Here is a 27,091-nt window from a genome sequence, read left to right as displayed (position 1 = left end):
AGTTAATGTAACTGACAGGTTTACGTTGAATAATAAATTACAATTACAATTACAATTAAAACGGAAAGCATGTTAAAAAATTCTCAAACTGTGAAATACGAATAGGAAATGTGATGGAAAATGTTTGCGTCGATTTTTCTCAATGTTTACGTTCTAGGGATAGGTCCTTTTCAAATGTAACGCGAGATTTGTCGGAGTAACATTTTTGTTTCGTTACATAGTTTACAAACGGACCACCGATCTGACACCGACTACTCATCAGGCGGGCGGAGGGGTGGAGTGGGTGGTCCTTCGGATTTACGAACATCACACACTCGTTGAGCAACTCAGGCGCAGCTAGCACTCTAGCAGTTAGGCGCCTCGCCAGTAGTTTTTGTTTTGATCTCTCCGTTTTGGTGCTTAGTCATTTTCGGATCGTCTCGTCAGCAATTTCGCAAGACTGTCGCCAGTGGTGTTAGAATTGGATATCGATCCATTCGCGTGCATTCCGTCCTCTGGTGTCGTGTGTGCATTGTTTCCAACCGCGGACGCCAAGTTGGGTAATCGTCGTCCACCGATCAGTGTTCTCAATAATCTCTCGTGGTAGCGGCTGCGATGGCCACATTGAACGAATCTTTGATCCTGGCGTTGGAGCGGACCAACGCCAAAGATCGATACGTTACGGGAGCGGAAACGCTGTTGCGGCTGCTGGATAACATCATCCGGGAACCCGGGAATGAGAAGTACCGCTCGGTGCGGCTGGAGAACAAGGCCATCAAGGAGAAATTGCTGTCGGTGTCCGGAATGAAACCGCTGATGCTGGAGATTGGCTACGTGGAGGCGAGTGGCACATTGACCCTTCCCGCGAATGTAGTCATTGCCAAGCTGCGCAAGTATCGAGATTTTATCAACGAACGCAAAGAGCTGATGAAAAGCCCACCCTCGACGTCGTCTGCGTCGGCGTCGATTGTTCAGTCGTCGCCGTCGCCTGCCCTGTTGGAAGCGAAAGCGAACGCGGAAGTGATTGTTGTCCCGAAACCGGTCATCCGAGCCGGGAAGTCGTTCCAGCAGAGAATAGCTTTCCCGAAAATTGTAAGCTCTAGGAATGGATTCCTGCAGCAGCTGGAGCTGCTCTCGGATCAGGTCATGCAGTACGAGGACGAACAACTGCTCCAAAGTGGGCGCGATTTGGTTCCACTGGAAACGCTCAAATCGCGCGCCAAGGAAAAGCTCCGGCAGATTCAGAAGATGATCAAAGCTGGCACGTACCACGAGGACGAAGAACCGTGGATGGTGGATCTGGTGCTGGAGGAGCTGGTCGGTTGGTTCAAGGCGGATTTCTTCCGGTGGATCAATGCGCTGCCGTGTGCGGTTTGTGGCAACGAGAAGACCCAACAGGTCGAGAGCCACGTGGAGGACGGAGTACGGGTTGAGGTGTATAGGTGCTGTGGCGAGACGAGGCGATTCTATAGGTGAGTTTGGTTTGTTCAACTTTAGAGGCCTGCCGCCTTTTCAATTTACAAATTTAGCGAATTTTTCATGAATACATATACCGTGCGAGCACCATATTATAGACAGCTCCATATTCTGAACAGTCGGCTAACGCAAAATAGATTTTCCTTTTATGAAGCATATATTGAATCGAGAGTTGAGGTGTTAATTTTATTAAGCCATTCTAATATCCAATCGTTACAAAAGATATCGTTTTTGACTGAACTTCGAACGTAGAGAATTTGTTTGTACATAGTGTTACTATGTGTCCATAATTAGGAGCACGTCGTCCACAAAGAAAAATATGTCTAGTTCAGAGACTGGAAGTTATTATGAGGTTCAATTTATTTTATACATTAAGCTAAACAACAAACACATTTGATGGTAATGTGAAGTATTATCTCTAGCAACAAGAACTTCCATTTATTTTAGTGTTTGTTGTGAGATTCCCTTAACCGTTGAGAATATGGGTACCGCACGGTAATACATCCATGAGTTCCATCAATGACCACAACATTTTTATCTAAGAATTACTTCTTCTTTTAATCTATATTTAACAATTTTTTCAGGAAATCATTCGAAGATTGTTTTGCCGTTTCTTTGAGAAATCATTGCTGAAGAATTCCATTTTATATTTATATTTGTCTTCAAGAATCCTTTAACCCTCTAATACCCAATCCCGCCTTTAGACGGGGTATAGTTTGAGCATTTTTGTAATTTTTGTTTCGTGGAAAATCAATTTTTTTATATTTTTGGCTGATATTTAGGACTGTTCTGTATATCTCCAAATGGTTTTTGGTGTATTTTAAAGCGTATTTACATTTTTTAAAAATCATTGAAAAATTGATGTTTTAGTCACCTTTTAGAAGTCATTGTTTATTTTGTATTGAATCGCTACAATTAACATATTTCCGGACCAACAATTGAAAAGGCCTCATCAACATTTTGTAAACAAACATGTTTCTGTCGACTTGAGGCCTTTTGAACTCCACCCACACACCTCACCACCACTAACAGAAAGCGCAAACATCAAGCTTTCTGTTAATGGTGGTGAGATGCGTGGGTGGATCCCAGAAGGCCCTAAGTCGACAGAAACGTGTTTGTTTACGCAATGTTGTTGCGGCCTTTTCAATTGTTGGTCCGGATTTTAAATTTTTCCCAAATCATTCTATCCTTGTTTAACAGTTTAAGGGAATCGAATACACTCTAAAATTATTTTCCTTAAAATTACACTGAAAATAAAATTTTCCGTGAAAAAAATTTCAAATAATAATATTTCAACAATAATCATAAAATCTCAAAATGTTTTCATCTCAAAAAATCCGTTCCCCAAATTGGCTTTCAGAAAAAATATAAAAGTGTGGGGATGTTCAAAAATAAAAATTAGAAAATTCAAAAACTGAAATTCACGAAATCGAGAATTAAAAAGTATCATCTTCCAAAACATGTTTCAATCGATTTTAGATGACGAAAAATGATATTTAGATCAAAATCAAAAATTTGGGTATTAGAGGGTTAAGTGGTTAATACAAGGATGTCATTAAGTAGTTTTCGAAAGCATTCCTTCAGGATTTCTCGGTGTTCTTTCCGAGGATGTTTTCACTTCACTTCAGAGTACTTCAAAAGATTCTTGCAAAGGCTTCATCAAGTATTTCTCGAAAAATTTGTTCAGGAAGTCCACCAAAGATTCTATCAATATCTCTGAGGATTCATCTAGGCTAGAAGATCACCCAAATAACACTAGACCCGAACCCAAAAATTCTAGAAAGAATTACTACCAAAAATTCTCCAATGATTTCTTCGGAACCAGGTATTCATCCAAGAAACTACATCGGAATTGTGCTAGAGGAAGAGTAGTCCTTCTAGAATTTCTAGAATTCTCAATTTCTCCTTCATGCTAGAGTTCCCTCAGGAAATTTCCAAAGAATCCATTGCATAGTAATTCAATCATCCAAGGATTCCGACAGAAGTTCCTCTAAAAAAATGGATAGGTATTCTGCCAAAAAATCCCTTCTTAAAATTTCTATTGCGATTTTTGATAAGACTGCTCCAAAATTCTTACAAAATATACAAAATACAAAAAGGAATGTCAAGACAATTGACGTGAAAAATCAGGTAAAAAGGAAAGTATTTCAAGAGGTATTTCCAAAGAAATTCTAGAAAGAATTTACGGAATTTCTGGAAAAATCGTTGTAGACGATTTTCCAGATGGATACACTTACTAACACTAAGTACATAATAACATGATCGAAAACTTTTTTTTATACCCACGATGATCTAGTAAAATCTGTGGACTCTTTTTCCGAGAAGATCCACAAGTAACAAGATTTGCTACATTTTATTGCAAAATTTCCCTGAGTATTCCAGGTGTTGGGACGGGTTTCCTTTAGCGCGTACAACCAATATTTGAGAGCAGACTTCTACTTCGTAGCAGCTTCAATGCTGAAATTCAGTTTATTTAGGTTAGATCTATTTACAAATAATAAGAATTATATTTACAATTTGGTGCCCATTTCACGCTCTTCAAAGTACTCCCGCCCGAACTTATCACTTTTCACAACTAATTTTAGTAACAAATTTTGAAAACGACGTATAATCAATAGTGTAGCATTGATTATACGTCGTTTTCAAAATTTGTTACGTATTTCTTCTACAGATAAGCGTTGCCAGTTTTACTAACGGTCGTCACAACACCAGGTTTTTCCCTGTTAAATAAAATTCCCTGGGGATTCCCGGTTTTCCAGGTTTTTTCAGGTAGTAGACACCGTGTCTTGCGAATGTTTCATCAATCGAATGAAGCATTTCTTGTTAATTTATTTGATAATTTCACCAAGGATATCCCGTGCTTCTGGAGCCGCCTTACTAATACCTGAAGGATTCTACCGAGGATTACTTTTCGGATTTTTTCAGGGATTGCTCTATGAATTCTACTATGGTTTTTGTTAGGATTAGAAATATTTCAACACAATATTTAAATTTAAATCTTGCTATAGAATCCAGCTTCTACCAAAATTGCGTATTGTAACGCACCCTCACATTCTATTGTGTAAAAAACGCATTCGCATTCCATAAGCTAATTAGGCGATTTTGAGCTTCCTCTTTTCGCCGTCGCCCAACCAGACCGGTCACCAGCACAGTAGTATATAGATATAAGTAGTTAATAAACCACAGTGAACTCAGCCATATGCAAATAAAGTGCCTCCTCTCTTGAAAATATATTCGGTTTTTCGATAAGTAATCGCGTCGTAGTTTGTGTCCAAGTGATCCCCGAAATTGACGCCCGTGATTTCGACCCCGTTCTGAACATTTTGGTGCCGTGACCAGGATCACGGGTGTGTGAAAATCACTTTCTGGATCGTGTAATTCGACGCTAACACCTAACCCTATCACCCGTCGGGAGGATTTCCCGAAGGATTGCAGTACCGTACAACCATACAAGGCCTGTTTTTGGACAGGTACATGTGAGTATCTGTCCATTATTTCCCATCCCCATTGTACGGTGCTTCCTTGGTGGTTTTTTGGATCGATTTCAGTCCATTTCTGGTGTGATTGCTGCTGGGAGACACGAAGTTGTTGCTGCTGTTGCTGTGGATGGTTGCTCATTCCCCCCACTGGATTGAAACTGCTGTTGCTTCTTGCTGTTGCTGCAGTGATAGTACCACCGCCGATGCTAAAGTGAATTAAATTATCCAATCATCGGTTGGCCGATTGCGCTTATTCTGCCGAGCCGCTTTGTATGCACGCGAGCGGATAGTCCACGTCCGTGGATCAACATCGTGTTCGAGGTTCCTGCTATTAATATAACACAAGGCCTGTCTTTGGACAGGCACAGGTGAGTGTCTGTCCAAGTTTTCATACCTCCCCCTTCGGTACTTCCTGGGTCCTCTCGATCATTACAGCTCCCATTTGGAAGTCGTCCGGCGCACACTATGTCGGAGAAGAAGATGAAGCAGAAGGAGCTCAAGCGTCGGAACATCATGGACTCGATCGCCCGCATCGATGAGTTCCTGATCAACTTCAATCCCGAACGAGACACCAAGGAGGTAGCGATACGATTGGCTAGATTGGACAAGCTGATGGAGAACTTCGAGGACATTCAAGGTGAATATGAAACTTTCGATGATTCCAATGAATTCGTGAAGAGCAATATGAGCATTAGGGCAAAGGTAGAAGAGCAGTATTTTCGGGTTAAAGGTGGTCTTACGTCGCTGCAACCTCCTCCCGCAGCAGTCCCAACACCGACGGCGGTTTCGTCGGCACCGGCAGTTTCCCACTCGATCGGCGTGAAGCTTCCGACGATTACGCTGCCGCAATTTGATGGTGACCTGAACGACTGGTTGACGTTTCACGATTCCTTCAGTTCCTTGATACATTCTTCCGGGGATATTCCTTGCATCCAAAAGTTCCAGTATCTCCGTTCCGCACTGAAGGGTGATGCGCTGAAGCTAATTGAATCCCTGACAATCACCGCCGCGAACTATAGTGTTGCTTGGCGATCTCTGCTAAACCGTTATTCCAACAAGTATTTGTTGAAAAAGAAACACCTGCAAGCGATTACGTTTCCCCCAAAATCGCTTTCCAAATCCGCTTCCAAACTTTGTGTCGTTGTAGAGGAATTTCAACGGCATGTTAAAATTTTGGAACAGTTGGGTGAACCAACAGCTCAATGGAGTAGTTTGCTGGTTCAATTACTTTGCTCCAGGGTTGATGAGCAAACCCTCAAAGATTGGGAAGAGTACGTTTCCGCTGGTAACGATCCCACGTACCCCAATCTGGTTGAATTCCTCACCAAAAAGATACGCACTCTGGAATCTCTATCGATCAACGCAGATCATTTCGCACTATCCAGCCCAAACAAGCACAGTTCCCCCTCAAAGCCGTTGAAGTCGTCCCAAGGGCCCCCCTCGTCTAGGATCAATAGTTATGCTGCAACGGAAAACTACCTACCTGGATGTCATGCATGTAGCCAACAACATCTGTTGGTGAAATGTCCCGCTTTCGAGAAAATGTCGCTGAAGGATCGGTTGAATTTGGTCAATGCCAAGAAGATTTGCAGCAACTGCTTCCGTGGAGACCACTTCGTCCGCAAATGCTCCTCCAAGTTTTCGTGTCGTATTTGCCAGAAACGACACCACAGTTTGCTGCATCCTGGGTTCGACTCGTCAACGAACGGCAATGGAAACTTGAACTCCGGTCAAGGTCAACCACCTCAGTCGACTAACGTAGCACGATGTGAAATCGAGACGACCTCGGCGCCAACTGAACAATCCATATCTTCCAACTCGGTGTCTGATCCACACAGTGTGAATGTGTTCTTGTCTACCGTCGTACTTATCATTGTTGATGGGTACGGGAGAGAGCACTTTGCTCGGGCGTTATTGGACTCGGGTTCGCAATGCTGTTTGATGAGTGAACGACTCTGCCAACAATTGCGATTGGTTCGCCGCCGAATCAACCAGCCCATCTTCGGTGTCGGTGAAGCGCAGATTCGGGCTGTTGGCTCGGTTAGTACCGAAGCTCGATCACGATTGGAGAAGTTCGCTGTACCATTAGATTGCCTGGTTCTTCGTAACATCACAACAAATCTGCCTGCAGTTACGATCCCAAAGAACAATTGGTCCATTCCTGAGGGCATTAACCTCGCCGACCCAGAATACAACGTGTCTCGCAAGATTGACCTGATTATCGGTGCTGAACACTTCTACACCTTCCTGAAGGGTGGCCGGATAAATTTGGGAGAGTCATCGCCGACACTTGTGGAAAGCGTGTTTGGATGGCTTGTATCTGGGAAATCGTCGTATGCTCCAATTGCCCACCCCCCTCTGTGTCATATATCCACCCTAGAATCGCTAGACAGAAACATCGAGAAGTTTTGGCAAGTAGAGGAAGTTGACACGAAGGTTCTGTCCCCAACAGAGCAGTACTGTGAGGAATTCTACAAGCGGACGGTATCCAGAGATCCCTCTGGTCGGTATGTGGTCCAATATCCCAAAAAGGAGGAATTTTCTCGAATGATAGGTGAATCCTACCCCACTGCATTAAGGCGGTTAGAAGGCCTTGAACGTAAGCTGGACAAAAATGAGCCCCTGAAGGAAAGGTATCAAGCGTTTATGGCAGAATTCATCAACCTTGGGCACATGCGTGCAATCCCCCCCGAAGAGAAACTGCCCCCTGCGACGTGCTTCCTCCCCCACCACCCGGTTGTGAAGGAGTCGAGTTCGACCACGAAGGTTCGTGGTGTATTTGATGCATCCGCAAAAACCAGCTCAGGCTATTCCCTCAACGATGCCCTAATGGTCGGCCCGGTTCTGCAAGACGAGCTGTATTTGATTGTTCTTCGGTTCAGGAGGTACAGAATAGTTCTACTGGCAGACATCGAGAAGATGTACCGTATGGTCCGCATGCACCCTGACGATCAGCTCCTCCAATGCGTACTGTTTCGGTTTTGCAAAGATGATCCCATCACCAAGTACGCTCTCACCACCGTAACGTATGGATTATCGCCGTCGTCGTTTTTAGCTACACGAACTCTCCATCAGTTAGCTGACGACGAAGGCAGTTCATTCCCACTCGCAGCCGAAGCCCTTAAGCAGGATTTTTATATGGACGATTTCATCCGAGGAGAGAATACCATCGACAGAGCTGTGCATCTGCGACAAGAGATGACAGAGCTACTCAACCGTGGAGGCTTTCGGCTGAGAAAATGGTGTTCCAATTTCCAGGAGGTCCTTGAAGGAGTACCCGAAGAGGATTTAGCTACTCAATCCAACCGAACATTTGACCCTGACGAGACGATCAAAACTTTGGGACTCAGCTGGGAGCCATCAAGCGATCAGTTTCGCTTCGACATCAACGTAGGAATGAAGGATGGACCGATTACAAAGCGCAAGATTTTGTCGGAGATTTCGCGATTGTATGATCCACTTGGATTGATTGCACCGATAGTAGTGAGGGCCAAGATAATGATGCAGCAATTGTGGATGCTTTCGTTGGAATGGGATGAGGAGGTACCTGTCAAAATACAATCCAAATGGACGGCGTTTGTCACCGAACTACCGGCCTTATCCAATTTCCGACTGGATCGCTATGCTTTTGAGGAAGGGGATGTGCAACTGCACTGCTTTGCAGATGCATCTGATGTCGCATACGGGGCTTGTGTTTATGTGCGCACTATTGGGGTCAACGGAAATGTGAAGGTCGAGCTGCTCACTTCGAAGTCCCGAGTGGCGCCGCTCAAAAAACGTAGCATTCCCCGTTTGGAATTGTGCGCTGCGCAAATTGCTGCTCATCTTACGTCGAAGGTTCGCACTGCTCTTGGAATTGATGCGGTTTCCGTTTGGTACTGGTCAGATTCGATGGTGGTTCTCTATTGGCTCCGTTCCCCGCCCCAAGCATGGAAGACTTTTGTATCGAACCATGTATCAGATATCCAAATCCTAACCCACGGATCCAAATGGCGACACGTATCCGGAATGGAAAATCCCGCGGATCTGGTATCGCGGGGCATGGCAGTTGAGCAGTTTACGTCGAGTCAACTTTGGAGACACGGACCTGACTGGTTGCGGGAGGGAGAGGAACTCTGGCCAGAACAAAACGTTGGTTTGAAGGAGTCGGACAACGATGAGCTGCTAGAGCGGAAGATAACCAGTTTCGCAATACAGACCCCACCCCCACCTAACCCAATAATCACCCGATTTTCTTCGTACCACCGACTAGTTCGAACAGTTGCTTATTGCTTTCGTTTCGTCAACAATGCCCGAACGAAACAAAAGGTAAACTCAGGGTTCTTGTCCACCGAAGAGCTCGACCACTCAGTGCTTGCCCTGGTCAAAATGGTTCAAACTGAGTGCTACCAAGCTGAACTCCGTGCTTTGAAAAAGGGACAGACAGTTGTAACTCAATCCAATTTGAAGCTGTTGAACCCATTCGTCGATCCATCCGGCATAATACGAGTCGGTGGCCGGTTGCGACTCTCTGCTCAGCCCTATGGAACAAAACACCCGATATTGCTACCTGGCTTTCACCATTTTACAAAACTGCTCCTAACGTCCTATCACCGTAAGCTGCTGCACGGCGGCATTTCGCATACACTAGCTGTTGTACGGAACGAATTTTGGCCAACCAACGGGAGAAGGGCAGTTCGTAGTACGATATGGAATTGCCACCGCTGTACACGTGTCAATCCTCATCCAATTAGGTAACCGGTAGGTCAAATACCATCTGCCCGAATCACACCTAGCCGCCCATTCTCTTCAACCGGCATTGATTACTGCGGCCCGGTGTTCGTTAAATCCAAAATACGCAGATCTGCCCCAACCAAAGCCTATATAGCACTGTTCGTATGTTTCAGCACTAAGGCTGTTCATATTGAACTAGTCGGAGATTTGTCGACGCAATCCTTTCTCTCTGCCCTACGGAGATTTATTGCTCGTCGTGGGTTACCCGAACACATATATTCGGATAACGCCACAAACTTTGCTGGGGCAAAACACGAACTTCATGCTCTCTACCAAATGCTCAATGACCGAACCGAAAATGCTCGTATCGCTACCTGTCTCGCAACGAATGGGATCAATTGGCATATGATCCCCCCTCGTGCCCCAAACTTCGGCGGCCTCTGGGAGGCCGCAGTTAAAGTAGCTAAAAAGCACCTCGTTCGCCAAATTGGGATTAGTTTGTTGCTGCAAGAGGACCTGGAAACAGTGTTGGTGCAAATCGAGGGAGCCATGAACTCCCGTCCTTTGGTCGCTTTATCGGATGACCCCAACGACCTTGAAGCGCTCACACCGGGTCACTTTTTGGTGGGCTCGAACCTCCAAGCGCTTCCTGAACCGGATTTGCGAGACGTCCCGGCCAACCGGCTGGACAGGTACCAATCAGCGCAGCAGAAGGTGCAACAGTTTTGGTACCGATGGACTTCCGAGTACCTCAAGGAGCTACAACATCAAGCTTCAATCAACCCACGAAAGGTCGGCCTCAAGGTTGGTCAAGTAGTGATTGTCCAGGATCAACAGCTTCCACCGATTCGCTGGCCATTGGCCCGCATCATGCAGCTTCACCCTGGTCAAGATGGCGTGGTACGCGTTGTGACCATACGTACCGTTTCTGGAGTCTTCAAGAGACCACCGTCCAAGCTCTGTCTTCTACCGTCGACGATGGAGGAAGACACCGAAGAAGCCGCAGAAGATACTTCAGATAAGTGAATCACTTTTGTTATTCAACATCCATGAATTGATTTATTATTGTTATTATGAAATATTCATTTCAGTGGCCGGTCTACGTTAGGATTAGAAATATTTCAACACAATATTTAAATTTAAATCTTGCTATAGAATCCAGCTTCTACCAAAATTGCGTATTGTAACGCACCCTCACATTCTATTGTGTAAAAAACGCATTCGCATTCCATAAGCTAATTAGGCGATTTTGAGCTTCCTCTTTTCGCCGTCGCCCAACCAGACCGGTCACCAGCACAGTAGTATATAGATATAAGTAGTTAATAAACCACAGTGAACTCAGCCATATGCAAATAAAGTGCCTCCTCTCTTGAAAATATATTCGGTTTTTCGATAAGTAATCGCGTCGTAGTTTGTGTCCAAGTGATCCCCGAAATTGACGCCCGTGATTTCGACCCCGTTCTGAACAGTTTTATTCAAAATTCTTATGTTATTCCTTCAAAGATGTCTTGAGAAATTCCTCTCAAACTTCCTTCAGGAATTTTCCCAAAGATTTCTTCAGTATTCCATTCAATTAATCGTCTTGCGATTTCTCCAAAGATTCGTCCATAATTCATTAACCCTTTGAAGCCGGAATTTTTCCAAGCGTTATTATGGAGTTTTTTATACGTTTTTTTGTAGTTTTGCTGGTCAATAGCATCAAAACGATGGAGTATTATGAAGAATATTTTTTCTGGATATCCTAGGTCATCCAAACTATTCTTGAGTTCAGATCCTTAAGTCTATAGGTGTAACGGTAACTTCTTTCATTATAAAAAGCTACGATTTGTAATCTATCATGTCCAGTAAGTCTTCTGAAAGGTTAATGGACATTATCAGATCAGATGGGATATACTAGGTCACCCAAACTGTTCTTGAGTTTACATCCTGAAGTCTACGGGTGTAACGATAACTTCTTTCATTGTACAAAGCTACGATTTGTAATCTATCATGTCCAGTAAGTCTTCTAAAAGGTTAATAGACAATTTCATATCAGTCGGGATATCCTAGGTCATCCAAATTGTTCTTGAGTTTACATCCTGAAAACTACTGGTGTAACAATAACTTCTTTCACTGTACAAAGCTACGATTTGTAATCTATCATGTCCCGTAAGTCTTTTGAAAGGTTAATAGACAATATCAGATCAGTTGGGATATCCTAGGTCATCCAAACTGTTCTTGAGTTTAGATCCTAAAGCCTGCGGGTGTTACGGTAACTTCTTTCATTATACAAAGCTACGATTTGTAATCTATCATGAACAGTAAGTCTTCTAAAAGGTTAATAGACAATATAAGATCAGTCGAGATATCCTAGGTCATCCAAACTGTTTTTGGGTTTAGATCCTAAGGTCTGCGGGTGTAACGGTAACTTTCATTATACAAAGCTACGATTTGTAATCTATCATGACCAGTATGTCTTGTGAAAGGTTAATAGACAATAACAGATCAGTCGGGATATCCCAGGTCATCCAAACTGTTCTTGAGTTTAAATCCTAAATTCTAAAAATGCAACGGTATTTTTTTTTCAGATGACAAAGCTACGATTTGTAATCTATCATGTCCAGTAAGTCTTCTGAAAGTTACAGTGGTTGTTTTCATCAACTAAGGTTCATAACAGTAAGGAAGCCGATAATATCCCAAAAATGTATAACAACGCTTATTGTTCCTCTAACTGCTTCGGCAAGTACAGTGGCAAAAACCATTATCACAAAAGTAGACCTAAAGCTATGGTCTTCGGAGAAGTGTTGTTGATCTGCAATATCTCAACACTATCTTGAAATGACTCATGATGTCATTATTATTATTGGTTTATTAATGACACTTTACACCGGGGTGCATTCGCGTCCTTCTCATGATATGCCAGCGAGATTACAGATTACAGTTTAAAGTTCATTGTGAGAATAACTACTGTTACTATGAAGAGCTAAACTTCAAGATAGTTTGGACGACCCTCAATGTCCCAAAGGTTCATAATAATAGATAGTGAACTTCAGATTGGTCCAGTCACCGCGATTGATTATGAAACGTTACTCAGTATGTCATATATAGCTGATATTACGAGATTTCTGAACTCAAAAATAGTTTGGATGACCTGGAACATTTCCATAGTGTCTCTAAATGACATTTGAGGTTTCAAGAGATTCATGGATCTCAGCAGATTATGCTATGTAATTATTTATGGTGAAGCACATAAAGTTATTCTTGCAGATTTGAAGAACTTCATTATAGAACAGTTTGGACGACCCTGAATGTCCTAAAGCGATGGTTCCCAAACTTGTCTGAGCAATCGCCCCCTTGAAGCTGTTAAAAAATATTTTCGCCCCCCTAAGCTTGCTTTTTTTAATACGATTCTAAATTTTGGAATTGCATTAAAATCTACAAATTCTGTCTATTTTGTAAGCCACTAGAACAAAACCTGCTTTTTTCACTGTTTTTTTATTTTCTTACTGTTTTGACGTGCACCAAAAAATATTACATGTTCATTTAATTTTCAGCTTGAAATTGAGGGAATGTGAGTTCGTCCTTCGGAAGGGAAGTAAAGCGTGGGTCCCGAGATGAACTAACCTAGGGCTAAAAATCTCGTACAGGTAAAAAAAACCACTTAGAAAATGAGGTTTAAAGTTTTTCACCAATTTTTCATAACATACAAAATGTATGGAGTTCCAAAATCAACCCAATTTTCTCTGATTTATTGTATTTTTTCTAATCACCATACAAATAATCTTAAGACAGTTCTTGAAAGCTTGAAATCGGAAGAAGAGGGCTCCTCAATTTATAATATAAAATCGTGAATAAATAGCATTCAGAACCATATATTTTGCTAGAATTTCAAGGAAATGTAAATTATTTCCAAATATCGAAGAAGCAAGAAGGGTTTTAGGGTTTCAGGTTTCAGCTTTATAAGCCGTCTTGGTTTTCTCAAAGAAACTCCAAAAGTTTGACGAAGATAATTCCGTAAATAATATGCCAAATAATAAAACAAAAAAACTTTGAAGTAGAGTTGAAAATTTCAGCAATTTTACTGAATAGGTAGGCGTAAAATGTCATCTTGAATATAAACTTCGAATAACAGGATATTTGTAAAATCAAAGAAAGGAAAAGGCATAAGAATCTTAAATACAATCTTAAAATCCCATATTTTGTTTAAAATTCCATCAGGAAATCTCAAAATGCGATTGAAAAACTTTGGTAAAATCTAAATACTTTCAAAGCTTCTCTATAACATGGAATATATGAATGCTTTAAAAAAAAACGCGTTTTCAATTTACACCTGAGACAAATCAAGGACACACAAGTTTCGTATTTCTTTAAACATGAAGAGTGTATCAAATTATATTGTTGTAAACTTGCGATAATCAACGAGTATAATTTCTGTAATTACTTCATTTTTTAAAATACCAGGTAACAACAAATGTACTACATAAATATTAAAATTTCAAACATGTATTCGAGTATTACGTGCATTAAGTTGATTTATTATATTAAATCAGATGTTATTTGATAGTTGGCATTTTAAATTATTCACAACTAAAAAATATAGGTATCGCTGTTTTCAAAAAAAAAAAAAAACGAAAACTGTTGTTTTAAAAGAGATCTGCTGTCACTTATTGGCTGATGGCTCAAGAAAAGCACATGATCAAATTCTCCGAAATAGTTGCACTTGAGTTGAGATTAGGTTTAAAAAATGAATCTTTCTGAAAATAATTACAACCCGTTCAAGGGGAACTTATTATATTGTTGGGTAAGGTATAATAAGCCTGTTAAATCCCAAATTGATATAGAAACTTTTCCAATCGAGCTGATTTGTTCGACCAACTTTCAGACAATGACAAAAACTTCTCTTGACAAAGAGATCGAAACTTTCAAAAAATACCCAAAATCATTCTGATTGAAATGGTTTTCGGAAAATCGCCCCCTTGTTGGATTTTTCGCCCCCCAATTTCTAATTTTAAAATTTTCGCCCCCTTCGATGTCGTTTTCGCCCCCAAGGGGGCGATTTCGCCCACTTTAGGAATCACTGTCCTAAAGGTTTATAATAACAAAGTAGACTTCAGATTGCTCCGGTTGATTATACAGCGGTACTCAGTATAACAGATATGGATACTGTTACGGGTGTAGACCTGAAGTCATGAACTCCAAAGTAGTTTGGCTGACCTGGAATATACCTGTAGTGTCTCTAAATGACATTTGATATTTCAAGAGCTTCGCGGATCCCAGCAGATTACGAAATACTATTATTTATGGCGAAAACACATAAAGTTTTTCTTGTAGACTTGAGGGACTTTGTTATAGAACAATTTGGACGACCCTGAATGTCCTAAAGGTTTATAATAAGCTAGTAGACTTAAGATTGCTCCAGTTACTGCGGTTGGTTATGCAGCGGTACTCAGTATAACAGATATGGATACTGTTACGAGTGTAGACCTGAAGTCCTGAACTCCAAGGTAGTTTGGTTGACCTGGAATATCCTTGTAGTGTCTCTAAATGACATTTGAGATTTGAAGAGCTTAGCGGATCCCCGCAGATTATACAATACTATTATTTATGGTGAGAACACATATAGTTATTCTTGTAGATTTCAAGGACTTCATTATAGAACAGTTTGGACGACTCTGAATGTCCCAAAGGTTTATAATAAGTTAGTAAACTTCAGATTGCTCCAGTAACTGCTTTTGATTATGCAACGTTACTCAGTATAACAGATATGGCTACTGTTACGAGTGGAGACCTGAAGTTCTGAACTCCAAGGTAGTTTGGCTGACCTGGAATATTCCTATAGTATCTATAAATGACATTGTAGATGTCAGGAGCTTCACGGATCCCAGTAGGTTATGCAATGCTATTATTTGTGGCGAAAATACTTATAATTACTCATGTAGATTTGAAGGACTTCCCAATAGGAGAGTTTGGAACTCCTAGAACATCCCAGAATATAAAACACCTTTTGATATTCTTGACGAAGGCTATATGAATGCATAAAAACGTAACCCACATCCAAGTTCAGCTTTTAGAACAAGTGGTATGTCAATTATTTCGTTTTTCCAAATTTCATGGTGTTCAGGATGTTCTAGGTTATCAATGAAGTCCCAAACACAAATATTCTTATTTTTCTCTTGTAGAGGACTCAATTTGCAACAACTTTGCCGAAGACAGTATTCTGTTTTATCGAATGGGTGAATTTATACAGCCGTTTCAATGTTTGGGTCATATATGACCCCTCCGGCTCCAAAGGGTTAAAGTATTCTCTTTGAATTTCTGAAAATGATTTCATCAAGCAATTCTCCGAATTTTCCTTTATAAATTTCATAGGTACATGATTTCCCCAAGAGGTTTACAAATAATTTAACAAAGATTTTTTCGAAGATCCTTACACAAATTCCGCCAAGGAATTCTTTGGGAACTTCCGCAGAGGATCCATTGAGGGTTTTTGCTAGAAATGTTTTAGTAATTCCTCCAATAAGCCTTTCTAGGATTCAAAAATTCCTCCAAGAAATTCTACTGGAATTCCTTCAATGAATCATTTAGGTATTCTTCCAAGATTTTTATCAGGAATGTTTCTATTGATACCTTCAAGGATTTCTTTAGCGATAACACCAATTTCGTCCGGATTGCCTTCACGAAACTTCAAACAAAATTTTCAACCATTTTTTTCCAAGCGAGGAACTCTAAAAACTCTTGCTTGGATATCTTTTACACTTCATCTAGGAATTACTTCAAGTACACTGAAGTTTTTGTTACGACGGTAATGGTACCGCGTAAAAAAACCGCGTTATTTAAAAAAAAAACGTCGTAAAAAAAGTCACGTCACGGTAGATGTGATCCTGACGATTTTACGCGTGTTTTTTGAGAAAAAAACGCGGATTTTTTTACGACGGTTTTTGACGGACCGCGTAAAGAAAACTTCAGTGTACTTTAGCATTAGCATTAAGCGAGTCGCACAAATTCGTAGGTGGTACAGCTCTAGACCGCTGTTATGAGGGTTGCCTCCTTCCCGTCCGAACCAAAGCACAAAGATTTGGGACTAACTCTGACTCTTAGACAAGACTGACGCAATCCTCCAATGGTCGAGCACTGTCCTGGCCACGTCCTTGCGACTGCTGAGGAATGGGAAAGGATGGTTAGTTTTGGACACCTATGAAAAATGTAGACAACTCTACGATCTCTCAGGCCTAGGTGTCAAGGGAATTAGGGTGTTGTTAGTGGAAGGGTAAACTCCAAAGGATACGCTTGGTTAACGTTCAGGCACACCATTGTTAGACTGCTTCGAATCAGTTGTCTGCCCAGTTCATCTTGGGTTCCTCGTCATCTTGTTGGCATTTGGTTGAGTTACTAGATTCTTCGGTTGATAATCTGAAATATAAAATAATATTAACATCGTACGTCAAATAAGATACATATTAGTGATACGCTCGCCACAGTTACACATTTTTAAAATATTATTCATATCGTACGATACATTTACCTGAATCCTGCTGAAATAAAATGTTAATTAGCAGTACATTGAAACACAAATACTACAAAACACAAGGAAAAGAGCATCAAACTTTGATCTTGGAATATTTAAAAATACGGTAAATATCAAGATCAAAATTTGATTTGGTAGATCTTACACCGCAACGCACCATTCTAAGGTGATCTACCCACGTTACGGGGTGTAAGAAAACTTCAGTGTACTTTCTTACAAATTCCTCCAAGATTCCTCCAAAAGTGGCTCCAGCGATTGCTTCGGGAACTCCCCAAGCATTTCTGAAGGAATTTTGTTCAGAGTTTCTTAAAGATCTCCACAATCCATTCCCCAAACGATTGTAGGCTACTCCACATGATCCCTTCGTAATTTCCAAAAGGAATTCTTTAAAAACATTTTTGAAATTTCTTCAAGCGTTCTTTTTGCAATGCCTCATACGGTTTTTTTTTTCTGAAAGTCCTTTCAACGATTGTTCAAACATTTCTTTGAGGAGCGAATTTGGTATGATGGTTAAAACACGTGACTATCACGCCGAGGACCTGGGATCGTATCCCACTCCCGACACACTCGCAAAATGTGAGTTCTTCCTTCGGAAGGGAAGTAAAGCGTGGGTCCCGAGATGAACTAGCCAAGGGCTAAAAATCTCGTCAATACAGATAAAAAACAAACATATTTCTAGCTACACCTGTATCGATTTTTTTTAAAATAAATCTTCCAATAATTGCTGTAGGAAATCATCCAAAGATTCCGTTTGCAATTTTTTCAAGTCCTCTATCACAATTCGTTCAAGAACCCTTCAAGAAATTCGGATTTAATATTAGCAAAGTTACACAGATTCCTTCAGGGATTTCTCAAAGTGTATCTTCAGATAATCCTACAATTATGAACACATACCCCAAAGGATTCCTGAACAAATTTCTTTAGGGGAATGTACAGAAATTCCCAAAATGGCCTACCGCAGAAATTCGTCCAAGGAAATCTATAGGAATTCTAAAGATTGTTTTTTTTATTTGCACCAAAGAATTTCGTAATACATTCTTACAATAACTTCTTTGCTTTCAAAATTTCTTTAAGAATCCTTTTTTGTAAACAAAATGGTTTCGATCGCGCACCGCTATCAGGAAGAACACACATTACGGTATTTGTTAGTAGTAGGTATACTTCCGTTCTACGCATGTTATTTATATGGGAATCCCATATAACATGAGACGACTATGCGTAGAACGACAGTATAGGTGTACGTGGGCGAATCAAGATAAGACCAACATATGTTTCTTTACTAAAACGCGCTTGGGTCCTGTTCACAAGTTATGCTGAATTTCAGTGTTTTTTGGTAGTAATCCTCCAAGAATATTATCAAAGATACCACCCAAAGCAACCCAATGATTCTTTTTGAATACATCTTAAAATTCTTTTAAATGATTCCTCAAGGATTCCTTTAGAAATTCCTCCAAAAAGGGCTGCAAGCATTCCTTCGAAAATTATTCCAATTTATTTTAGAAATTCTCCCAAAGATCCATTTAGGTATGCTTCCATGCATCTCAGAAGTTCATCAAATATATTTTCCACGAGGAACTCCTGCAAGATTCCTTCTTGGAGATATATCTAAAGCAATCCTTGGAGAACTTCGTTAAGGCTAATCTGAAGGATTCCTTGAAGGACTTCATGACATAATCCTTGAAGCACTTTATGAAAGAATCCGTAGTGGTACTCCTGAAGGAATGCTTGAAGAAATTCCTAAAAAAAAGTCATTGAAGGAATTTCTGGGGGTAGTTTATGAAGCAATCATTGTAAGTATTCCTAAATCAATGCTTAGAAGAATTTCTAAAGCAATCCCTGAAAAAAGTTCTGAAGTAAAGATTAGAAGATTTGTTTGTAGAAGTCCTTGAGGTAACTGCTAGATAAATCGTAAAAGATATCCCCGAAGGAATTATCAGAAGTCCTTCAAGGAATACTTGGAAAGAAATACTTGAAGAAATCGTTGGAATAAGTGGATTGCACTTATTTTTCATTCGAGAGCAAAAATGATCGACAACGTATTAACAAAACCACATCAACGGATCAAGTTAGAGTGCAATCGACGATCCGTAAAAATCGCATAACTTTTCACTTTTGTGCTAACCTTAGTACGAGCAAGTCGTCATTATTATGCACTCCAATTATACTGAAAGCAATTCACCCAAAATTCTGAGGGGCATTCTTTCAGAATGATAAGAGGAGTTCTCACACAATCCTAAGAGGCATTTCATCAAAATCTAACGTGTCATTTCATTCTACCGAACTACGCTTGAACAGAAAAGACATTGTCTTGAGTTTATGGAAATAATAAATGAAATGAAAAAAATAAATGAAATCCAGAAAACGATTACCCAGACTCCTGAGAAGGAGTCTCTCAGAAATTTGAGAGGAAGTTTCCTAGAATATAAAGATGGATTTATCCAGAATACTAATATTAATTCCCCCAGAATTTTAAGGGATGTTATCTCAAAATCTTGAGAGAAATTTCCTTAGAACCCTGAAAGGAATTTCTCCGGAAAGGTCAGACGAATTCCCTTTATCTAGAATCTTAAGAGGAATTCCACTAGAATCCTAAGGGATGCCTCCCAAAATTCTAAGAGTAATTTTCCCAGAATCCTGATGCAATGTTCAGATTGGAATGGACTGGAAATTAAATAACATGTTATTCAAAGTATCACCATGAATAACACCTTCAAGATACTGAGATGATAATTGTTATTCAGATTGCAGTGTTATACTCAAGCTATGGAGAGACATTCCCACAGGATTCTGAGATGATCCTCCAAAAATTCAGAGAGGGATTTCCCCAGACTCCAGAGAGGATGTCTCCCAGCATGTTGAAAGAGATTCTGTCAAAACCATGAGAGCGATTCTCCCAGAACCCTGAAAAGGATGATCACCGAATTCCCTCAGAAGTCTTCAAAGTCATGAGAGGGTGTCTTCTAGAATGTTGGAAGGGGTTCTTTCAGAATGGATGGAAAGGATGAAAGAAATGTTGGATATGTTGGCCACCTGCCTAGTAATGATATTGAAACCTCTACAATCTTCATAGCGGACACGGGGATTCAGGTTTTGTTATTGGAATTGCAAGAGCCAACGGATGCGATTGGTCATCGTCCAGGTATTCAAAACATTCAAAACATAGGTTTTATCAAACGATCGAGCTGCCTGCATAATTCAACTGAGAGTTATAAAGATGTTACCAAATTGAATTAGGTATCCTAAAATAAACATAATTTAAGCTAAACTCGTTACTTCCAATTCGAATTCCACAGGTACAACGACGTGGAGAAACTGCTGCACACTCGCTGTGGCCGTTGCGGTGAATGGGCCAACTGTTTCACCTTTCTGTGTCGAGCTCTCGGGTACGAGGCTCGGTTCGTCTTCTCGACCGGGGATCACGTGTGGACCGAGGTGTATTCGGCGCGGAAGCGTCGCTGGATTCACGTCGATCCGTGCGAAAATGCCATCGATTCGCCGCTGATGTACGAACACGGCTGGAAAAAGGAAATGACGTATGTGTTTGCCTTTTCGCGGGAGGACGTCCAGGATGTTACCTGGAGGTACTCCAACCAGCATCCTGTTGTTATTAAGAGTAGGAAGAGTTGCTCGGAGAAGGAACTGCTTGAAACGATTTTGAAGCTGCGAGCCAAGCGAAGGGAAAAAGTTTCCGGGCCTAGATTGAAGTTCCTACGCAAACGGACGGTGGACGAATGCCTGGAATTGCTCTGCTCTCGACCTCCCACACAAGCGGAGTTGGAGGGTAGAAGCTCTGGCAGTTTAGAATGGAGGCTCCAGAGAGGAGAGCAAAAGCTGAACACCTTCTATATATTCATTCCTAGCGAACAGGAGATCAGAACGAAACAGTTCAACGTGAGGTATTCTTGTGCCAAGGATACCTATGAACGATTCCTAAAGGGGCCAACGGGACCGGTAATGACGGAGACCACTAAGGATTGGAAGAGTCGCCAATATACGAGCGAGAACGTCTTCCGTAAGGAGGAACACGACTGGAAGATGGTTTATCTGGCCAGAACCGAAGGCACTGCTGCGGGCACTGTTAGTTGGAAGTTTGACTTCTCCATCCAGGGCATGCGGGTGAAGGACATTCAAGTCAGGATCGGAACACAGACGTATGAGGGAGCCAAAATAGACGTTCAATATTTGAAGGAAGATGGTGAGACAGCTTTAGATAACTTCTCAAATCTATAACTAATCGTAACTTTCGATTTACTTAACAGGAACGGTGTTACCGTCGCTGCAGAGTCTGGTGGGACTGGGAAAGTTCACAATCCAGTTGAAGCTCAGTGGTGGCCAGATGTGGCAGCATTCGCAAATTTTTCGCCAGGGAAAATATGACGAGGGCTATCCATTTGAGGTAAATGTGCAATTCATGTAAGTTTTAGTTAGAGCATGAAGTAAACATATAAACAATGTAGCTATGACTTTTCCTAGTAGTTTTATCAAATGTACTTTATTCCAGTTTTAGTACGAAACCATTTTAGTTATCCATTATTTTAGCGTACCGCTTTAGTATAAGACTTTCGCAGAAGCAATTTATAGGCATATACGTACAATATTTTCGAATTTTATATCGGAGCTTTGTTGACTCGAACGTTTTCTAGTCGTTCAGAAACGGAAAGAGGGGTATTTTTTATTTGTGATCGAAGAATATAAACATATTTGCGCTAAAAAAATGTGCTCCCCCTCGCTTCAAACGATGACATCCCTGGAAATGGTGATAAAAGTTAAGACAGTCATCATGACAGCTTTGGGAATCGCCGATATAAAGTCTAAATGAGATGCTCGTTCACTTGAACAGTGTAAACCACGCTCATTCCTGAGAAACATCCGGTAGACTTCAAACTAAAGAAACGGAGATTTTTTTAGAAAAAAATGGGCGATAAATTTTTGGTGAAGTGTTTAATGCAACTGAATACCCTTCGTATTATTTATTCAATCCGTGGCAACATACAACTAATGTAGCACGCAGAAAAATGAGGCTTGTTTAACCCTTTATAAGGCCGAGAAAACTAGAAGAGTTGTCAAAGCATACTATTATGGAAATGATTATATACATGATTACATGTACAAAGCAATTTTTGTTTGAAAGAAACTCTCAAAAATCTAGGTGGCAATATAGTTGCCACTGCCCGTTTAGGCCAAAAACGCTGGTGGCAATATAGTTGCCACTGCCCGTTTACCCCAAAAACGAGCTTTTGAGGTGGCAATATAGTTGCCACTGCCCGTTTAGGCCACCAGCGCTAGTGGCAATATTCTTGCCGCTGCCCGTTTAGGATACTTTTCTTCTTTTGACTTCGACAAAAAACCGGAAAAAATATTTTAGAGTGGATTAGGGCTTAACCCATAATATAAACTGTGTAGTTCAACTCCTGTCGACCGAGAATTTGATTATATCTTAAAATATTTACCAAATCTATAATTTTACAAGAAGTTTGAGCTAATTTTCTTCACGCGGTCAAAATTAGCCATTTTTGAGACTACAAATGGCTCCTAAATTGTTGTTAAAGCTTTGTTTAGTACCAAAAAAATACCAGGCGTTGTTAGTAGTCCCAATTTTGCGTAAACCAAAAAAAAAAGTTCGAAATAAATTGTTATAAAACAGAAAAAAATACAAACAGTAGGTGGCAATATAGTTGCCACTGCCTTATAAAGGGTTAACGGGCAGTGGCAACTATATTGCCACCTAGATTTTTGAGAGTTTCTTGTAAACCAAAATTTATTTGTATATGTAATCATGTATATAATCATTTGCATAACAGTATGCGATGATAACTCTTCTAGTTATCTCGGCCTTATAAAGGGTTAATGCAACTGAATAACCTTCGTATTTTTTACTCAATCCGTGGCAACATACAGCTAATGTAGAAAAGAATTCCAAGTGGTGCTTCTGGAAGAATTCCGTTAAGAATGCTCACATTGTAACGTGGTTACAAAATACCGTTTTCTTCCTATTTCGATTGCTTCACTTTTCGTCTTGAAAAGTTAATTGACATCGTTTAAAAAGGAAAGCAGAAAGATTCGAAAACCATTTATACATCGGGAGCGCCTCTGGTGGTCGGATTAAGAATCACCACACACCCCACTTCACACGCAATTAGCCTAAGTCACTCGTCGTTACAAAAGTAATGAGACGATGAGAGAACTTTTATCCAATCTATTCTTAAAATTATTGAAAGAAGTATAAAGAAAAAGAAACACCAATCAATTGCTCTTTTCCGAGTTGAACAGCATTCAAAGAGGACGTTGTCCCCGAATAGTGGAAGTTTTTGTATCGAATTTGAACAAGCGTTCAACAAAGTTAGATATCGGAATTAAAACAAAAATAAAAGTGGAACAGTTATTAGGCCCAAGTGTATGGAAACAAGTATTTCCATTTCCTTTTTGCAAGTTACTGTGACTAAGGTAGTCGAACAAGTTAGTAGTGGCTGCTCGAGGCTCAGGAACCTAAATCCTTCACGCGAAGGTGCTTCCTCCGGGTCTAGAACCGGACAGTAGGTTGCCAGAGGTTCCGAACGCTCCGGATTCTCGAGGTGGACCCCGAAGCCAGGCGGCTTGTAGGCTTGCCCTCGTCGGTCCTGGCCAGTGGTACATCAGTGCACCTACGGGCCAGGGAGAACATCCACAACTCCCGGGAATCGTCGCTAGTCGCCAATTGCTGGCCACATTCCCACTCTCGTTTGGCCTCGAGTAAGCTGGCGGTCCGAGTAGAACATCCAACTGCTCGACACGCATCGAAAAGGGTGGCTTAGCAGCATTTAGCTGGGACCCGCACCACTGACAGCATTCAGTGCAGTCGCCGTCACCATCGTCGTGTACACGCATCACCAGCACCATCAGCGACAAGCATCTCGACCAACACCATCGCATCCGTCGTGGGAATCACCTGAGCTCGAGCCAGAGCCACACAGGTCAGACCTTTCTTGTTTACTTTTTACTTGTATTGAGCTAAAAATATACCACAGAGAACAGGGTCAGTTTGGAGTTTGTTGTACCGACTGACTGAGGGACAGTAGCTAGCACGGCCGTGCGCAGAAGAAATTCCAATTGGAATTCTATAGATAGGAGGCGTAGGAAACCCTACTATGAAATATAGGCCAATAAACCACCAGGGTGCGAGGCCGCCATTTTTAAGAATCCAGCATCTTGTATGTAAACATTTGAGTATCCACAAAGGAATCCATTGTGGATACACGATAGATGTTGGCTTCTGTCAGATGCATTAGGTGGGATTAGGGCTGCCACATACGTGCAATAAACCGAATTTGAATTTGATTTGCTTTGATGCGAAGATAAGAGTATTTGATTGGTTTGATAGTAGTTTTACATGAACTTTCGGGAAATTGGGATTGGATTGATTTTGGGTAATGGTGTTTGAGTGAGGATCGGTTCGTTTGTGTAATTTCTCAATTTGATGGACTCGCCCTGAGTCTTGCCGGGTATCTGATCTTGCTGCTTCACAAGCGAGCGATAAAATCGACTTGCTTGGCGCTTAAGTGAAGCCAGTTGAAAGAAATTGCGGAAACGGTTCCATTCTTAAATTCAAACCGTTACAACATTTTTGACAGATTTCTCTTGTGATTTTTTACGTAGCGAAGAAATCTACCTCGTCATATGCGCTAATTCCCGTCATATCAGACGGAAAATAGCCAATAATTATAGATATTCTAACAGATGGAAGCAAAAAGATGTAGACTATCGAGATCAGTCCCTATAGCACTGAAAATCGAATAATCACGGAAATTTTCATGTTTCTTATTTTGCATACAACAAACCGCACCAAAGTAGCAGAAGCCGTTCAATTTTCTTATCCCCATATTCACTTGTCAACCTTCAATTCACATTCCAGAAATCTCTGTTAGCCTGTGTATGCTGGCAAAATTCTTTTGTTCTTTGACTTTTACTGCGAGCCGTGCTCACAGCATGCAGAGGCTAGTTGCAGTTCAAAGTTGGATTTTACTGCTGCAGTATGCAACAATAGCTACTCAATTAATCAAATCAATCGCTTATTCCCGTCGATAAAATGATTGTTTACAGTTGTCTTCGTCTAGGCAGGATGCAAGCAAATGTGTGCGTGAATTTTCTGCATTACGAAATATTGTATTTCACAACCACAGAAAAAGATTTCTTTGTTGCACTATGATAGCGTATAACGTTCTGGTGGCCAATTCGGCTAGTTGCTGCTTTGGTGCGGTTGTCTTCGTCATACGCAAATCATTTTTCTTCACTATTTTGGTCGTTATTCTAAAGGTACATCCACCTCAATTTAGACGCTTTCTGTTCAACTATACTTTTCACTTGGAACATGATTTCACTTGGATTGCAAAGAATTTGACCGACTTTTCGAATAAACAGTTACGGTCAAATCCTAATGTTTGGCCATTATATGTACCATAGTGTCACGTAGAAGGTGTGCACACCTGTGCCGGGAATTTCACGGCTGAGATAGAAACGAACTAGACGGAAAAAGAATTCGATGGATAAATATTCAATCTTATTTACATGTGTTGGAATTATAAATTAGTAATTGATACCAGATTGACCATGAGACACTAGGCAAGCTGGAATAATAAATTCGATCGTTATTGGTCGGTGCTTAGATAGACGGGAATTAGATAAAAACTGTACTCGAGTATTTTTTTTTCACGTGAGCTATTCAAGAAGATGAAAGAATGCTTGGTAACACCTGCAAAAATTATTGAAAAAATTAGGAGTGGTTTTTAAAGTGACAAGGGACACCGTTTGAATTTTGCTATCTTCAATCTCTTTCATCATCATCATCCTCGAAACTTTGATGTTGCAAATCTCTAGTTCCACTGGACTGAGCTAACTGAAAATTTAGTCGATTGTTCATCACAATGTGTCATGTCAAGTAAGCATACAAAGGATCATTTTTTCAGTCCATTTCATGCAGTAGAATTTGAGATTTGCATCTTCAAAGTTTGAGAGCGATGATCGATGGTTCGCCCGGTAAAGTCATAAGAACATTTTTCACCAACTTTTAGTACATTTTCAGATAGAATTGTGCGGAATGCCGATTTTTCCGAAATTTTTTGATATTTTGCAAAAGAAACCTTAGTCAATTCTTTAAACAGTTTCCAATGGAATTTTTGAAGGAATTTCTGATAACTTTAAAATTATTTTCGACAAAACTGTCGACAAGCATACAGTCCCGATTCGCTGGTTGGGTCACGACTGCGCCCCGATTAGCGGATCGTGTTCGTTCGTTGGGGCAACTGACAACTGATCAAAATGCTCTAGACACACGCAAGTGACGAGAAATACGTCACGAAACACTCACATACTTGCGCAAACGTTCTGTATACAGGAGCTGTGATGCGACGGCGGTCAGACGTCAAACACGTTTTGACATCTATTTTGACATTGACAGTGCTTTTTAGTTGGGTTTTGCCATAGACTAATTTCCAACCAGTGAACATTCAACCATCGAGACAGCCCATCTAACGAGCTCTCAACGAGCGAATCGTCACTGTATTTGGAATTTTGTGATATTTTGTTGGGAATAGCCTATGTAACCCTTGTAGTGATATTTTAGGACCCACGTAAGGAGTGTATCAGGAATTAACTGTAAATGTTCAAAATACCCTAAAAAATAATTTATTCGAGTTATAAATAATTTTATTTTTGGAGATACTATATAAATCCCTAGAAAAAGGTACTTTTGCTTTTGTGAAAATAATTATCTCAAAGCTCTAATTCTTAAAAATGTAAAAAAGGTAATTTTTCAGGGTCTCCATTTTTTATGCTCCTTCAAAGCGCGATTATCCAAATAAAAAAAAAACTTTATGTTGAAAATTGGAAGTTTTTTAATTGAAAATTTAAACTTATTAACGAGGAAGCTTTAGTAGAGAACGGAATTGTATAACCTTTAAAGATATTT

General features: G+C 40.7%; 1 protein-coding gene across 1 annotated transcript; it reads left to right on the top strand.

Annotated features, from left to right (window-relative positions):
• The first annotated feature begins 335 nt into the window (after nt 1–335).
• On the top strand, nt 336–21,882 carry LOC109410129 (peptide-N(4)-(N-acetyl-beta-glucosaminyl)asparagine amidase). The gene is made up of 3 exons (XM_019683659.4): nt 336–1,451; nt 20,445–21,346; nt 21,411–21,882. Exons 1-3 carry the CDS (start codon nt 595–597, stop codon nt 21,566–21,568), a joined length of 1,917 nt encoding a protein of 638 aa, XP_019539204.3. The 5' UTR covers nt 336–594; the 3' UTR covers nt 21,569–21,882.
• The last annotated feature ends 5,209 nt before the right edge of the window (nt 21,883–27,091 follow it).

Source organism: Aedes albopictus, chromosome 2, assembly GCF_035046485.1.
Source record: "Aedes albopictus strain Foshan chromosome 2, AalbF5, whole genome shotgun sequence".
In the NCBI taxonomy this organism is placed as follows: Eukaryota; Metazoa; Arthropoda; class Insecta; order Diptera; family Culicidae; genus Aedes; species Aedes albopictus.
The sequence above is the reverse complement of the archived record's forward strand: the minus strand, read 5'-3'. Positions and strand labels throughout refer to the sequence as shown.